Genomic DNA, 15,787 nt, shown 5'->3' with positions numbered 1-15,787 from the left:
AAAAAAATAAATAAAAAAAACAAAAACAAATAATAAAAAAATAATTAAAAAAAATTAAAAAATAAATTAAAAAATTGAAAAAAAATAAATAAAAAAGAATAAAAATTAAAAAAAATTTAGTAACACAAATTAAAAAAAAAATAACAAGAAATACAAAGAAAAAGTACAAAACAAATGTAAACCAGAAATTATGAAATAAAAAATTAATAATATAATAAAAGTGCATAAAAATATATTTTGGGAAAAAAATTTTAAATGTCCAAACAAGAGACTTAGTAAATGTATACAACATACAAAAAAAAAAAAATAAATATAAAAATAATAATACATGTTTTTTTTTAATATAAACAAAAAATTTAGAAAATAAAGAACAACAAAAAAACAGAAAAATTAAAAATAAGGTTTAAGAAAAAGATGAAATAAATAAAGAATATTTTTAAAAAATTTTTGAAAAAAAAAAATAAGTTTAAAAATTTAAAAAAAACTTAAAAGTCGTCTGACAATTTCAGAAAATAGCCGCTAACGTTAAAAGCAACAACAAAATACAGCGTTATTGAAAAACGCCGGAAAATTTTACCAAAAAGGCATTACAAAACTTTGACATTCTTCATTACTTTTTGCTGTAAGAAAATAAGCAAATGCTTAATAATGAAGAAATTAAATAAAAATGGTAACAATTTTTTGCCAAACACACGCAGCCGAAGAAAAAACCGACAAGCAATCAACGCTTCATTAAATACACAACCAAAAATGGAGGCAGCCGCCGCAAGTAACAGCCGAAGAAACAAGCTGGTAAACATTGCATAAAAAATTAAACAAAAAGAAAACAAGCAGAAAAAATTGGAGCGAACAAGTGTACGACAGCAGCAACAACAACAAAAATAACAACAGCACACGCAAATAGACAGAAAGGCTTCCTCGCGCTGAACGCCCCAGCGTTTGCTGGATAAACGCGCAGCAGCAGGCGTTTAAGTAGCCAAAAATAGGCACACACACATACATACACACATATATATTTACAAATACAAAGAAATGTAAGCTGCACAGTGCTCTGATTTATAACTGTCCGGCAATTAACATTTACAACAAGTTTAAGCTTGTTAAAATGACAATTTAATTGTTAACAAGACGACGTCATCGTCATAACAAAATGGGGAAATCGGGGGAAAAGAAAAATGTGAAAAAAATTATATAACAAAAAAGAAAAATAAACAAGTGTATATATACATATGTATATTTGTAATGTAAATGTAACTATGCAAGGACGCCCTGAGAGCAGTGTGGCAAAGAGTTGTGTAGACTTTTGTGAGGCACTCTTTGGTAGAAGCGGCAAGCAAGTCGGGCAAGGAAGTGAACTTGATTATTTTTTGCCTTGTTACTTTGCAAACTAATAGAGCTGTGCACTTTATTATACAACGTTACATATTTGTAGTTGTTATTAGCGCTAGACAGCGGTGCATCTGCGTTGTGAGCGTTGCTGTTTAATTACTTAATTACTCGCTTAAACTGATAGCACTGGTGTGGCTAATTTGCCTGGGAGAATGACGAAGCTAGGCGACAGCACATGCATGCGAAGTGTTTAAAGAGGAGGAAGAAAATTAGAAAAAAACTAGAAAAGCTGTAATAGAAAAATATACATACATACATACATATATAAAAATTAACAAAATTACAAAATCGAAAAATTAAGATAAAAATATTAAAAATTAGGAAAAAAAAATATAAGATAATTAACAAAACCAAATAAAAAGAAAAAAGAAATAAATAAAAAAGTAAAAAACAACTAAAAAAAATTATTAAAAACTGTAAAAAAAAATTCAAAACAAAATAAAAAATTAAAAAAGTATAAATACTAAAAAAAATTGTAAAATAATAATAAAAGAAAAAATAAAAACTAAAAAATAATTATATAAAAAATGATATTAAAAAAGTTAATAACTTTTTTTTTGACAAAAAAAAAATCAAAAAAAATTAAGAAACTTAAAAAAATAATTAAAATATATAAAAGGTAATTTAAAAATAAGAATAAAACAAAAAAAATAAAATTATTTTAAAAAATTAATAAAAATTATAAATAAAAAATTAATAGAAAAAAATAGAACTGAAAGAGTGTAAATTGCCAGCAATTTTCAAATAATAGAGCGCGAAAATGTAATTACATACATACATATGTATATGTAAACAATTGATCTCACGTTTAATTAAAAATTTTCGGTGCAACGACTTTTGAGGTTAATTTACGAGAAAACATAAGCAACAAATTAAACGCAAAAAGCTGATTGAAATGTGTAGCGGTTGAAGCGTCTCAAAACAGTAGACAGAGGCGGCTACTAAAGAAATTTAAATCGTTTTCGATATGCGTAGTTAATGAGCATAGCGTTAAAGACGCGCCAGTTATGATGCGTTATTTGAAGAAAAAGCGCAGAAAAAACGCGGTTAAAGAGCGTGCACGCTTTAAACGCCCATTAAGAAATAAAGCGGCTTATGCTGGCGCTTAGAATTAGAGAAAAAACAACAATACAAACGCACAAACAGTATTGATGAAGCTGAAACGAATCGAGGCACGCACAGCTTAGGTGGCGTGAAGAAAACCGCAGACGAAGAAGAGCCTACACATGTAATAAAGAAGTTAAACACAACAATAAAATCGAAAAAGATGCGCTTTAAAACTAAAAAAAAGGTAAAAATAAAAAAGAGCGACTGGCACATTGAAGAAGCAGGCAAACTTTTGGTTTAAACTGGAACGAAATCTATAAGAAAATTATAAAAAAACAAATAAAAAAAAAGCAAAAAAAAGGCTTTGAAGCACAGATCGCCGCCTCTTGCAGCTATCTCCGTAAAAAATCAACAAAACTAACACGCTGCAGCCGGCGATCGCCCAAGTAAGCGCAGACGAGTCGGGCTAATGACCAAAAGCCAGCCGAAACTACGACTAAACAGAAAAAAAATAAAATGAAGCATTAGAAAAAAAAACTCAAACGGCAAGCGAAAGGAAATGAACGCTTAAAACGTCACACCAAAAGCGTAAAAATTCGCAAAAATCAAAGCGCAAATTATTGGCAAAGTCCGGCAAAAAGTCAAGTTAAAGTGGAAAACCAAACTACCAAAAAAGAATGCGCAAGAAATAATATGAATCATGCTTTTTCTAAGACGACGAAGCAACAAAGACAGCCATTCGGCGCAGAAGACTACACAACGGGCAGCGCCAAATCCCAGCCAACGGCAAAACTTAAATAAAACTTAGTTAAACCGAAGACAGGCTTCAAAATCTACACCTAAAACAACAACAGAGCAATAAAAAGCGGTGAAAAAATCCAATACCAACAAGCGGTAGGCATATATGATGGCTACACACGCTCTAAACTGCAGCACAAGCACCATTTAAGAGAACGCCTAAAAAGACAGCAACAAACTAAGCAAATACAGAAAAAAAAAAAACGAAGAAACATTAACAACATAAAGCTAAAAGCAGTAGAAATATGTAGGTAAGCATGACTGAAGTCGAGATACAAGACACCACAGCGGTGGTGGCCGCAGCAACAGAAGCAGCCCAAAAGAACGCCCGATCAAAGTATGCAGTCTGCCAGTCCAACCAGCCAACGAGCGATCGACGATCGTACACTAACCCAAACGGGCGCGCTGATCTTGCCAAGTAGGTATTATAATGCGGAGGGAGACGACCGAAAGAAGCACCAACAAACAACAGACGAAGCAGCAGATAAAGTTAGCTTAGAAGGGTTTTTTATGGAGCGGGGAGGCAGGCGGTGAAACAAGCCGACTTCGACAACTAGCCAAGCAGTCAGCCAGTCAAGCAACCAGTCAGCTAACGAGCGAAACAACCGAACGCGCGACCGAACGACGAACCGAGCACCCGTCAAACGACCAATCATGCCAACGTCTGGCACCAAAAGCCAACTACACACACACAGACACACGTGACTACAGCGAAACAAGCAACAAAAGCAAATGAAGGCAAAAATAAAACCAAATAAAAATACAAATAAAATTGTGAAGCAAAAAAAAAAGAGGCAAAGCAAAGTGCAGGCATAAAAAATTTTTTCAACTAAAACCGAATTGTTTCCCACGGCATACGATTTGCCGGTCAACATTGATGGTTTAACAGCGATGCGGCGTCGCCGTAGACGCAGGCGCTGACGTCGCCAACACCGTCGACAGCCCAAGCTCTTATGACGATGGTGATATATAGTGAAAAATGAGCAAAACCGAACACAACAGCAACAGCAACAATAAGCCGATGCGGTGTCGAAGAATAACAAGTTTGGCGGCAATGACGGCAAAACGCTGCGCCGCACGAATGCCGAGGGGACGAAGCTGAAACCGGAGATTGAGGTGGCGGTGTGCTGAGCAGCAAGCGAGTTAAGAAATAAAGCCAACGAAAATCCAGCAACACTGAAGATGCAAAAATATGAGCTTTGCACGGCACGACGATGAACACGGCGAGTTGGGCGAGAGTTCGTGCGAGCGCGATGAGCAGCTGAGAGAAATGCGCATTGCTGGGTGTTGAGCCAGTTTACGGAGCCTGTTTCGTGGCTTGGTGAATGCCAGCTTGCAACGGCGCTTTTTCAACGCCCAAAGCTATGAAAGCAGTTAGTTGAGAGAGTCGTCGACACGAACAGCTGTGCGCGCTCGACATACCTTCTTCAAATGCATACAAGTATGTATGTGTATGGCACAAAAGATCAATCGATCGAGTGTGTGGTGTGGCGTTGGTAGGCGCGAGGGGGGTGTTATGGTGGGGATTCGTTGCGTTAGTTTGTAGCGAAATGTTGCAGCTGCTGTTATTGTTGCAAGTGCGACATGTGCAACATGCGAGCGCTGAGAGAGCACAGCTGAGTGAGTGGTGAGCAAATGAGTAGCGAAATTGTGGCATTTGCAAACAAACTGGATTTGAGAGCGCAAATTTATACTTGGCTGGGTAAGGCGGACAGCGACACTTACTTGCTTGCTTACTGGCAAGTAATGAAGCAGGCAAAAGCAAAAAATCATATGAATATTGCATAGAGGTGGCAACAATAACAACAACAAGAAGTGCGCTGCATGTGAAATTGTGAATTGCATGTGTCGATTGATCTTTTTTAGTCTCCGCTGTTGCTGCTTCTTCCTGCGCTTCTGCGGCGTTCGTTTTTTTGTAATGTTGCTGCTTGTGAATGTAAATTAAAAACGCTGCATTAGCAATACGACGCCAAGTCACAGCTAAGCAGTTAACATCAACGTCGCGTATAGCTAGGCAAGTCGGCCGATCAGCGATCAGCGATCGACGTAATGTCGCTGATATCAGTGGAGACACGAGGGGCGTAGCTTGGCAGCAAGCAGATATCTTGCGGACGATCTGCAGACGATCATGTCCAGCGCGAACAAAAAATTGCTCGTTGACCATCATAAATGCAGTTGTTACAACAACAAAAACAACAGTAACAATAAAAAAACAACATAACTAATAACAATAAAAGAGGGCCCAACATTGGCAGTCCGTGGAGGCTGCAAAATTTATGGAAACCTCAAACAACGGAAGGAAGGTTATAACGCGCAGTCGCTGCGACTGCTGACCACAAGCGTTGTGCTGGCTGCGAGTGTTATGCGCACAAGCTTTATATTGAGGAAAAACAACTGGACTTTTTTAATGTTCAATGTTGCATGCAGCAACGGGCTTGGCGTGTGACTTCTCTACTTTGAATTGTTTTTTTTTTCCATCATTTGCTTATGGGTTTTGGAAAATCAAACGAAAGAGAGGAAGTATGAGAAATTGTCAAGAGTGACAAGTGTGGATTGGAAGATAGAAAGAAATTGTGGTTTTGAAATATTTTTTTTATTAAAAAAAATCAAACTTTAGAAGTAATTTCTGCTTGCGTCAGCTATGCTTTTTTATAAAAAAAAACAACAACAATATTTAAAAAATATATATATTTTTGTTTGTATTTTTTCTCATATTTTTCCAAAATTAAGTCACTTTTAAAGACCACAATTACAAAACCAACAATTTTCATTCCAATTACCACAAATATTTACGCTTTTCAAACACATTCTCCGGTCACTCTTCAAAACCCATCTTCACAAAGCAAATAAGCAAACATTTTACGCTCCTCTTAAGCGAGGCAAGAACTCGAAAAAAAAATGTAAAAAATTAAAAATCAACAACAAAGCGTTATTAAAACTGCGCTAACAAACAAACTGTTGGAGTCGCACAGACGACAAACGAGGCAACGCACGAAGCTTGCGCGGCCACTGAGCAGCCACGAGGCAGTCAAGGCAAGCCTCTTAGCAAAGTGCTGCCTCAGAATGCGCAATGCACCAGCGCAAATGCTGGGCAAATGCCACAAGACAGGCGAAGCCAAATGTTGAGATGAGCAAAAACAAAAGCAACAACAACGAAAATATTAATGAGCAAACATATATTTACTTCAACTGTCAACACAAACAAAGGTGTATTATTGATTTAACAGAAATCAATTTGAATATGTCAGGAAATTTTTGTGTTGTTGTTATTGCTGTTGCTTTTAGATTATGAAAACCACACTTTAGCGCTTCTAACTCAAAAATGCACTTTGCTTGGCGCATTGACATTTAGACGCTTTGTTTTCGTTACGATTTTTGCTTGTTTTTGTTGTTGCACGTTATTCCATTTCTGTTGCATGCAGCAAAATCAAAGCCTCAAAAAGCCAATGATGTATGGCTGTGTGCAGCGAAAACCGCAAATCGTAAAGTTTTGCGCTGGAAAAAAGGCGGCAAAGGTTTTTGATAGCTTATTGTTGTTGTATTTCAAATAATTTTCTGTTGCTTTTGCACGTTTTTCCCGCCACCCTGCCACAGCAATTACACGAAAGCGCTGCTGCATAACAGTTAGTTTAAGTTCAAAATGCAACAACAATAAACTACAACAACGCTGCTATGAGTCAGTTGAGTTGTCGACGAAGAAGAAGAAGCGGTGGAAGCGTTGTGTCAGGATGGCTGGCTGATTGCTTGCAACGGGGTGCTGCGTTGACGCTTGTCTGCCGGTTGTTTGGCAACGCGGTGCCAGCCAGCCAGCCAGTTCAGGTGAGGAATGTGTCACTCAAACGTGAGAAAATCATAAATTAGAAACGAATGGTAAAGCAACAACACAAAATATAAATAAAAATATTAAAGACAAATACAAATTAATGAAAATAACAAAACGCGAAATTGAGGAACAGCAGGCAGGCAGCAAGCTGTTGGGGATCATAAAAATAAACTATAAAATATTGAAAGAATAAAAAAAAAATGCAAGCGAAAATGTATAAATTTGTTGTTATTTGATTTTTTTGCAAATGCATGTGCTTAACTCGCTTTCACCGCGCTGCAGCCAAATTTCATTGCAATATATGCTAATGTAAAAAAAAACAATATTTCTAAGACTTAATGCCACGCTTGGCTTCAACTTGCCAGCAGCTTTAAGCTCCGACTAATAAATAAATATTTCTTTGCCGTGAATGACAAGTGCTGACCTCATTACGCTGCTCGCTTGCTGCATTTCTCACTTATTATTTTCAATTTTTTCAAACAATTTTTTAAAATGTATAACGGTAATACACATTAAAGCAAAATACACAGCACATATTGCGCGCCGCCGTTACTTAAATAAATAGATCGTAACTTATGAACTTTATTACGCATGAAGTGCGTGGAAAAGTGGGCGAAAGAGAAACGGAAAATGGGAAATACAATTGTGTAGCTAAATAAATTAAAAGCGCTGGCTGAAAGCGCCATGAAACATTGGTCTTTGGGCACAGCGTTAACAAGCTGCAGCGTAGACGAAAACCTGCGCTTTTAAATACTTTTTCGAATGAACCAAAAATGTCGGTGGAAAGGTAAGAAATTATAAATTGGTGCGATTTCCAAAAGTAAGGTCGCGGACGCAACATTATTATTGAGACTTTTATAAATTTGACTATTTTGATTTAGGTGTTTTTTGTTTAAAATTATTATTTTTTAACTTTTAATGTATTTTTGCAATTTATATAAAGAAAAAATTGCAATAAAAAGTTAAGTTTTGAAAAACTTGTTAATAAATTAATAATTCTTCAGTTAATTTATATGTATTTATCATAGCTAAAAAATTATAATTTAATAAAAAAACAATGCTTTTTCAGTTTTAGTTTATAATATTAATATTAAACAAAAAAAACATTATTTCCTAAAAAAATATACATATATGTATGTACATACTATATAAAAATTAATTTCTTTAAAAAAAATTAATGTCAAAAACTTGTTTTATTAGATTATTAATTTTCTCACTTATTTTTATTTACACTATTAATTTTCAGTTTAACAAATCATAATTTTAAATTAAAATTCACAAATTTTTTTTTTCGTTAAATTTCGTTAAAACGTTCTACATATAAAAAAAAATTTAATTTTTTTTAAATTTCACTAAAATATATTCTAAAACAAGTATATACATATGAACATATGTATGTATATGAAAAAATATTATATTTTGTATATATGTAAATAGAAAAAAAATTTTCTAATTAAAATTTGACAAACTATTTTCATTTATTTAATACTTTTTTAGTTAACTTTTAACATAATACTTTCCAATTTAATTTTATTTTTTGATTTAATTGTATTTTATCACAATATAAGGTATGTATGTGTATATTTTATTATTATTTTGAAATTTTCTGCCATTATTTTCGCCTTTATTCACTAAATTAAAAATTTCAAAATACAATTAATTTTGCTTGCATTTTTCTTCGCAAAAAAATATTTTTTTACATTTTTATCTTTCGTTTGTTTACATTTCTTTGTTAAAAATACCCACACAAGCGTAAAATCTCACAAGAAATCCAACAAAAACAACAGCAACCAACAGTGGGTTGCTTGGACTTGGTTGAGTGCCTTTGAAAATAAGAAGTAAATAACAAAAAGCGCGACTTAGACTTGGTTTCGGTGCCAAGCAACACACAAACAGCAGAAAAGTTATGAAAATAGAAGAAGAAAGAAAGAAAAAAATATCTAAATTATTGCAGAGGTAAAGTAATGTCTGAGTTACAGGTGGGCCAAGAAACACACACCGGCTCGTCTAACCGACAATGTGCAGAGCATTTGATCGCATTACAGCCGCTCTAGTAACTAGCGGCATGCAACATAAATATTTATGCATGCACAGACAAATATACAGCTACTTTAAATGTGTGTGTGTGTGTGTAAAGAGTTGTGTATGCATAGCTGGGTATATAGCAACTTTCGTCATAGAAGAAAAAAATGTAGAAAAATTTTAAAATTTAATAAAAATAATAAACTTCAGGTGGGGGAACGCGCGCGCGCACTCAAGCGTCTTACGTGCAATCAGACAGTCAGTCAGCCAGTCAAGTCGAGCCAGCAGTCAGTCACTCATTCATGCTTGCAGTTACCCTTGCAGTTGGTCGCGCTTTGGGCCCAGGCGCATGGGTTTAAGATGACTGCATTACCGTTGCTGCGTTAATTTGCCATTTCTGCTTAAGCTGCAGCCGTTAATACATACATACATATGTATGTACACATTTATAAGCCTAAACATATAAGTGTATGTATGTATGTATGTATACTACGAATGCTGTTACCAAGTTCACTTTACTGTTACGACTTTCTTCAACTGCGACTGCTGCTTCGACTTTACTGTGGCAGCCATTTTTTATTTCAATAAATTATAAAATATATGCATAATTTACAGTTATGCGAAAAAGAGTTAAGTAAAGCAAACGCACAATGGCCAAGTGAATTTGTTGTTGTTGTTGTTATTATTTTTACATATTAAACCAACAACAGCAAAAACACTTGTATGGTAAGCGTGTAAGAAAACGGTTGCAAAGAGTAGGTGCAAGCAAGCCGTTGCAGAAGACAAAATTAAGGCAAGACAATTAACGGCCAAGGCAGTCGAAATAATCATAAAACAAAAGCGAGGCAAAATTATGAACTGTGAGTGGCTGGCGCATAAAACGCAACAGACCGCCGAACCTCCTGCTTTTTCTAGTGGCTTTGCGCCGCTCTTCTTGGCGGGTTAACTTAATTAAGACGAGTGACGTTCACCACTAAGCAACGACAAACACACAGCAACACATGTGTGTGGCAGAAATAGTTGAAGCAAAAACGCGTTTGAATTAATTGTTCGAAAGTGCACACACACATACACATATTGCATTGAAAAATATATGCCGCACAGTGTGTTAAATAAGTTTAGCACACATAAGTGCTCTCATATACATATATACATACATATGTATTACTTAAATATATATAAATGCGCCTGAGGTGTCATTTAAACACAGGTTGTGCAAAGAAGCAAAGCTTCTCCAAAGTGTTTTTGTTCTTGCAACATATCTCTAATTTTCTTTGCGGACCCTTCTTATTAGCGGCATGCGCGCGAATTTCAGTGGCAGCCCCATTGTCAGTGGTATCTGGCAGATACTTAGCTACTTCCGTAAGTGCAACTCGTGGTGTGAGTGATTAGTTTGCTGACTAGTCAAGGCAATTAGTGCGAAACCGTTGTGAAATTAATGCAATGCTTCGGATTTCTGTATTTCTGCTGCTTTAGCATAAAATATTAGTTGCATTAATAATTTGTCAAGCGATTGTTGATAAAAAGTGTGACAGCCGAAGGGAATTCATACGGTAATTATTAAACAAACGGAATAAAATGATGACATAAAAAACATAAAATAAAAAGAACTAATAAACTAAAAAGATAAAAATGTAAAAAAATACATTAAAATAATAATGTATTTTTTAAATATATATAAAAAAAAAAAAAAAAAAAAAAAATTTAAAAAAAAAAAAAAAAATTAAAAAAAAATTAAAAAAAAAAAAAAAAAAAAAAAAAAAAAAAAAAAAATAAAAAAAAAAAAAAAAAAAAAAAAAAAAAAAAAAAAAAATAAAAAAAAAAATTGAAAAAAAAAAAAAAAAAAAAAAATTTTTTAATTGAAAAAGAAAAAAATTTAAAAAAAAAATTAAAAAAAAAAAAAAAAATTTTAAAAAAAAAAAAATTAAAAAAAAAATTTTTTTTAATTGAAAAAGAAAAAAAAAAAAAAATAAAGCTAGAAAAAAATTTAATAATCTCTTTTTAATTTTATTTAATTAAATTAAAATAAAAAATATTAATAATTTTTTAATGGTCAAATTCATAATTTATTATTAGTTAAATTAATATTTTTTTTATTTATTTTTGTTTTTAATTGACATTATTATTATTTGTTTTGAAATATTTTTTTTTGTATTTTTATAATGAAAATAACTTTTTTCTCTATAGCAACTGATCAGTTGGTTCAATAATAATGCTTGGCGTAGACTAAATTCGCACGCTGTGCATGAAAAGCCACCAGCCGTTTCTTCTTTTTGTGAAAAAGAAAATAAAAATAAAGCGATACTATCAACAGCGAGCTACTGTCTCAAGACGTTTAAAGCCAGCAAGTCATGGTATGATTGCTTGAAATTAGCGCAGCATGTTGTCATGCCAATCTTACGGCAGGAGGTTGACCATATAAGAATATTAAATAAATTATGGAAGAGAAAATTAATAAGCATGTGAAAGAATGACGATTATGTTGATAAGGAAAATTATGAAAAGAAATATGAAAGAGCTTTTGCATAAAGCAAAAATAAAACGAAAAAGCAAAACAAAATAAAATAAAAAATTAAAAAAATTAAAAAAAAAACAATTTTTTAATTTTTTTTACCCTTTTTCAATATATTTATAATACAGTTTTTTAAATATTTTTTGTAACATTTTTTTTTTAATATTTTGTAATATTTTTTTTAATACTTTTTGTAAATGTTTTTAAATATTTTAAAATATTATTTTAATTATTTTTTAGTAATATTTTTTATTTTATATACAATTAATTTTTTAATACAAATCTAATAAGGAGTTAAAAAATCCCACAAAAGGATGACTTAAAAATGCGTGTAAACTATTTTAAGCTCAAAAATGTGGCCAGAGTAGACACAAAAACTTTAATTTTAAAAATCGACTTGAAGATGCACTTAAAATAGCCACATCAGCACACTGAAGTAAGGCTGCGCTGCATAAGCATGTAAATATTTTTCAGCTGCTCTCAAGACCGCAGGAGATGCATTCAGCTGAGGCAAAGGATAGCGCCAAGGCAGCAAGAAAAAACAGCCGCTGGGAGGGAGAGTGAACTCAATAAAAAAAGAGTGAAAAAGTATAAAAATAAGTGCAAGATAAAAAGCACGCAAAGAAATTAAAGTGCTCCAAGACGCCGATATCCGACCAAATTAATTTCAGCTGAGCAAAATTAGCCACACACAAAAAATCAACGGCAATAAAAAACGGGAACAGCAGATGATAATCATGCTGATGATCCTACATGCACCCGAGCACACCACTACATCCATACATACATACATATGTATATGTACATACATATTTATATATGCTAAACTCCACAGGAGCACGCTGAGCTGAGGCGGCGGCAGCACCCAACAACCAACATATGTTTTCTCCTCGGCGACCAGCAGTTGTCAGAAATGGCGCACAGGAGAAAAAAATTATAAAAAATTGTGTAATTTTAGCAGCGCTTTGCAAAGAAAAAATGTGCATTTTGTGGAAAGCAAAAAAATGCGTGCAAAAGCAGGAATGCAAAAGGAAAAAATTGATATATTTTAGCAAACGCAACTGGTGAAGGGTTAAGGGCGGGCAGTATGAAGCGCTTACAGCAAGCAAAGGTGCCATTCAGAAAGCATATTGCTGGTGGTGGCAAGTTTGCTGGATGCTGCCTGCTTGATTTCCCCTACACTCGCTTATTATTAAAAAAAAAAATGTTTCCCTTCATAGCTCGCCTGCCTGCCTATCTGCTAAGTATTGAAATCACCAGCGGCACATTGACCTACGCTGCGTGCCATCGTAACGGCTTTGAGACGAACTGCCTTGCACTGCTTGTTGGTTAGTTGGTCGGAACTTCAGCGGCGGCGACAAGTTGACAGCCACAAGCAGGCATAAAGGCTGGCAGGCCGACACGCCATTGTGACGCAGCGGTGAGCAAGTGACTTAGTCACTTTAGCAATGACAGATGTTTCTTTAAAAGTCATGCTCAACTAAAAATATTTTATAAATAAAACTGCAAGTGAGTGCGTGCCACATATTGGTGTTGCAACTAGGCACCTTAATAATGATTTGTTTCGCTTTATAGCCGCAACTTTAAACAAATTTATTTAGTATTCCAAAATATTTTAATTCTATAATTAAATAAAATTCAAACATATGTACATATGTATGATGTCCAAAAATAAATTTTGAAATGCCTTGCCCCTCATCAAGGTCAATTGTTATTTTTAGGGGTTGTAGTTATTCTACAATGTTTCTTTGTATGTTTATTCCACAACTAACTCTTCTTTGTCCGAGCTTATAAAATTACTCTCCCTTCACTAGCATTTCTATCAGCGATCAAATTACAAAGGCAAACACATTTGCTTAAATTTTCATTAAAATAAATTTCACATTTTTAGGACATGTGTGCTTAAGTGCCCTTAAGGCATGTTCGCATAAACAAGTAGCAGCTTAGCTTTGTTTGCAAGGAAAATATAAAGAAAAATAGCAAAATAAAAAGGAAGCATTAAAACACACGCTTTATAAACGCATATTTATGATTATAAAAAAATTCTTGGCGGAAATTAAAAAAAAAATTACTTATATTACTTTTATGCAGCTGAATAATTTATATTTTTTTCTACCTAATATCGCTAAAAATTTTCCTATTAATCCAACTTTTTCTTTAACGCTGAATTAATTAAACCTTTTTACAATTTCAAAAAAAAAAAAACACCTTCATTCCCAAAAATCTCCTGCGTTGCTCAACACTTACCTCATTGACAATGACAAAGAGCGTTAGTATTGTCGCTGATATCAGTTTTATCCAATTCATTTTGATATATTTGCGTTGTGTTCTTTGTCGTTAATCCTATTTAATCCAATTGCGGCGTTTGAGAATTGTCCCCAACAGCAGTCCTGTCCGAATACTTTCGGCGAAGTGTTTTTTATATGATTTTTTATAAATATCCTTTAATATGGCATTAAATAGTAATACTTTTCGTATTAAATAAAATTGATTAGCCACTACCCGTTTTTGCCAACAAAAACATCAGCAAAGGAACAGTGTGTAGCAGAAAAGCAATTAGCTGTTTGTTCTTTGCACACACTTCTTCGTAGTTTTAATTTTTGCACAGCATATAACATACATAAAAAATATATTTAATTATTTAATATAAAATGTATTTAGCAGCTAAATTGTTTGAGTTTATAGTAAACACTTTATTAACTGTTAGCTCAGCATGGCTACGCGATTGTGAACTGATGCAGTGTAATTAGACAAACTTATTTTTAATTAAGGTTTTTTTTATTATTATTCAACCGCTTGCATGCTTAATGTGTTTCTTTGCGGCTGTTGTTTGCTTTCTAGCGCATGCACTTCACTACTTTTTTTTTGTTTTTTTTTCCTTTTGCACTATTTACGATTGTTCACTATTTCGCTATTAGTGTGCTTTTTTCTTCAAATAATTTTCAGCTTTTACGCTTTTTTACGAAAAATAACGTTATTTCTGCTAATCAGCATTTGACTTGAGTGGGCGACAGCACGTGAACTTTTGACATTTCCGCGCTGCGCAGTTCGCTTGCGTGCGTGTTCAGCGGCGTTGTCTACGTTGACCGTGTAATGCAAAGTAACGGTACACTTGCGTATTGTTGTAGAATATTTTTTATGAAAAAATTTGCCTCACGCACGTTCGCTATTTTTTGTGAAAAGCTTGTTCCTTTATTTTTCAGAGCGCTTGAAGCGTTTTAATGAAAAGTTTTAAGCATTCATGTAAATTACGCGTCGCCACGCTTCTTTCACTAGCGCAAGTCCGTGTGAGTTTTCCGAAAACTGATTCGCAGCACAAAAGCACATGGAATGATTGTGAACAATTGCACTAATTTTTCTAGCCAAATTCTCAATGCAATTTCTTTAATGCAGAACTTCTTCTGTCTTCTTCAGCAAATGCACTTGTATCACTTTGTATTTTTTTTTTCAATAATTTTAAATATTTCGCTTAATAATTTTCTGATTGCTTCATTGAGCGCGCCACTGCACCATCGCGTACAAATTCGGCGAGTATTTTCGTGTTTATCGTGTTAGCTTGGTGCGTCTTCAAGCGCTTCTTATTTCAATTACTTTTTAGAACTCTAGCAGCAGAGTTGTAAAATGTATTTTGTTGTTGTTGTGTGTTTGCTTCAGGTTTTGTTAGCGTTGTGCGATGCGCAGAACCCGACGATGTTCTTCACGCAAACTTCAATTCAAAACTGCCGCTACGCTACGTCGCCAAGTTGCTGCCGCCCGCAAAACTTCAACAACGCTGCGAGCAAAACAACCAACTGCATTCTCTGCTCTCTATGGCGTCGCACCTTTGGCTCTGTTAGGGCGAGTAGTGTGGCACATACCGGCATGCCAGCCTGTGGCTCTGCTCGCACCTACAAGCGCAACGGCAGCTGCTCCGTCGACAGATGTTTTTCGTTGTTTGCTTTATGCAATGCATTCGCTGTTATTGTTGTTGCATCGCTTACATTTGGCTGCATGCATTTGCTCTTTGGCTACGTTGAGCGCACGGCTGAGCGTGGTGAGAGCGTAGCGTGAGCACAATTGGTGGTTTGTTCTCCGGTTTTGTGCTCGAAAAGTGTTAACGTTTTGTTCTATGCAAAAAGTAGTAGGATTAGTAGTAGATATTCGAAGTACTTTTCAGTTGTATATACATGTGTTCATGCGTGTGGTAGCTGCACGTT

At 34.3% G+C, this 15,787-nt stretch overlaps 1 protein-coding gene and 1 long non-coding RNA gene across 2 annotated transcripts in view; one reads left to right on the top strand and one right to left on the bottom strand.

The window, feature by feature from the left end:
• The window catches only part of LOC126759557 (neurogenic locus protein delta), a 60,317-nt gene extending 45,025 nt beyond the window's left edge, over window positions 1-15,292 (bottom strand). Inside the window, exon 1 of the mRNA XM_050474434.1 lies at window positions 13,839-15,292. Coding sequence (XP_050330391.1) covers window positions 13,839-13,898 — 60 coding nt within the window. The 5' untranslated portion in view covers window positions 13,899-15,292. The remainder of the gene's footprint in view (window positions 1-13,838) is intronic.
• LOC126759671 (uncharacterized) lies at window positions 10,410-11,740 on the top strand. Its single transcript, XR_007667040.1, has 2 exons — window positions 10,410-10,632; window positions 11,267-11,740. It is a non-coding gene; the product is annotated as an uncharacterized LOC126759671 (long non-coding RNA).
• Window positions 15,293-15,787: the final 495 nt, after the last annotated feature.

The sequence above is a fragment of the Bactrocera neohumeralis genome, chromosome 2 (genome assembly GCF_024586455.1).
Source record: "Bactrocera neohumeralis isolate Rockhampton chromosome 2, APGP_CSIRO_Bneo_wtdbg2-racon-allhic-juicebox.fasta_v2, whole genome shotgun sequence".
Lineage (NCBI taxonomy): Eukaryota > Metazoa > Arthropoda > Insecta > Diptera > Tephritidae > Bactrocera > Bactrocera neohumeralis.
The sequence above is the reverse complement of the archived record's forward strand: the minus strand, read 5'-3'. Positions and strand labels throughout refer to the sequence as shown.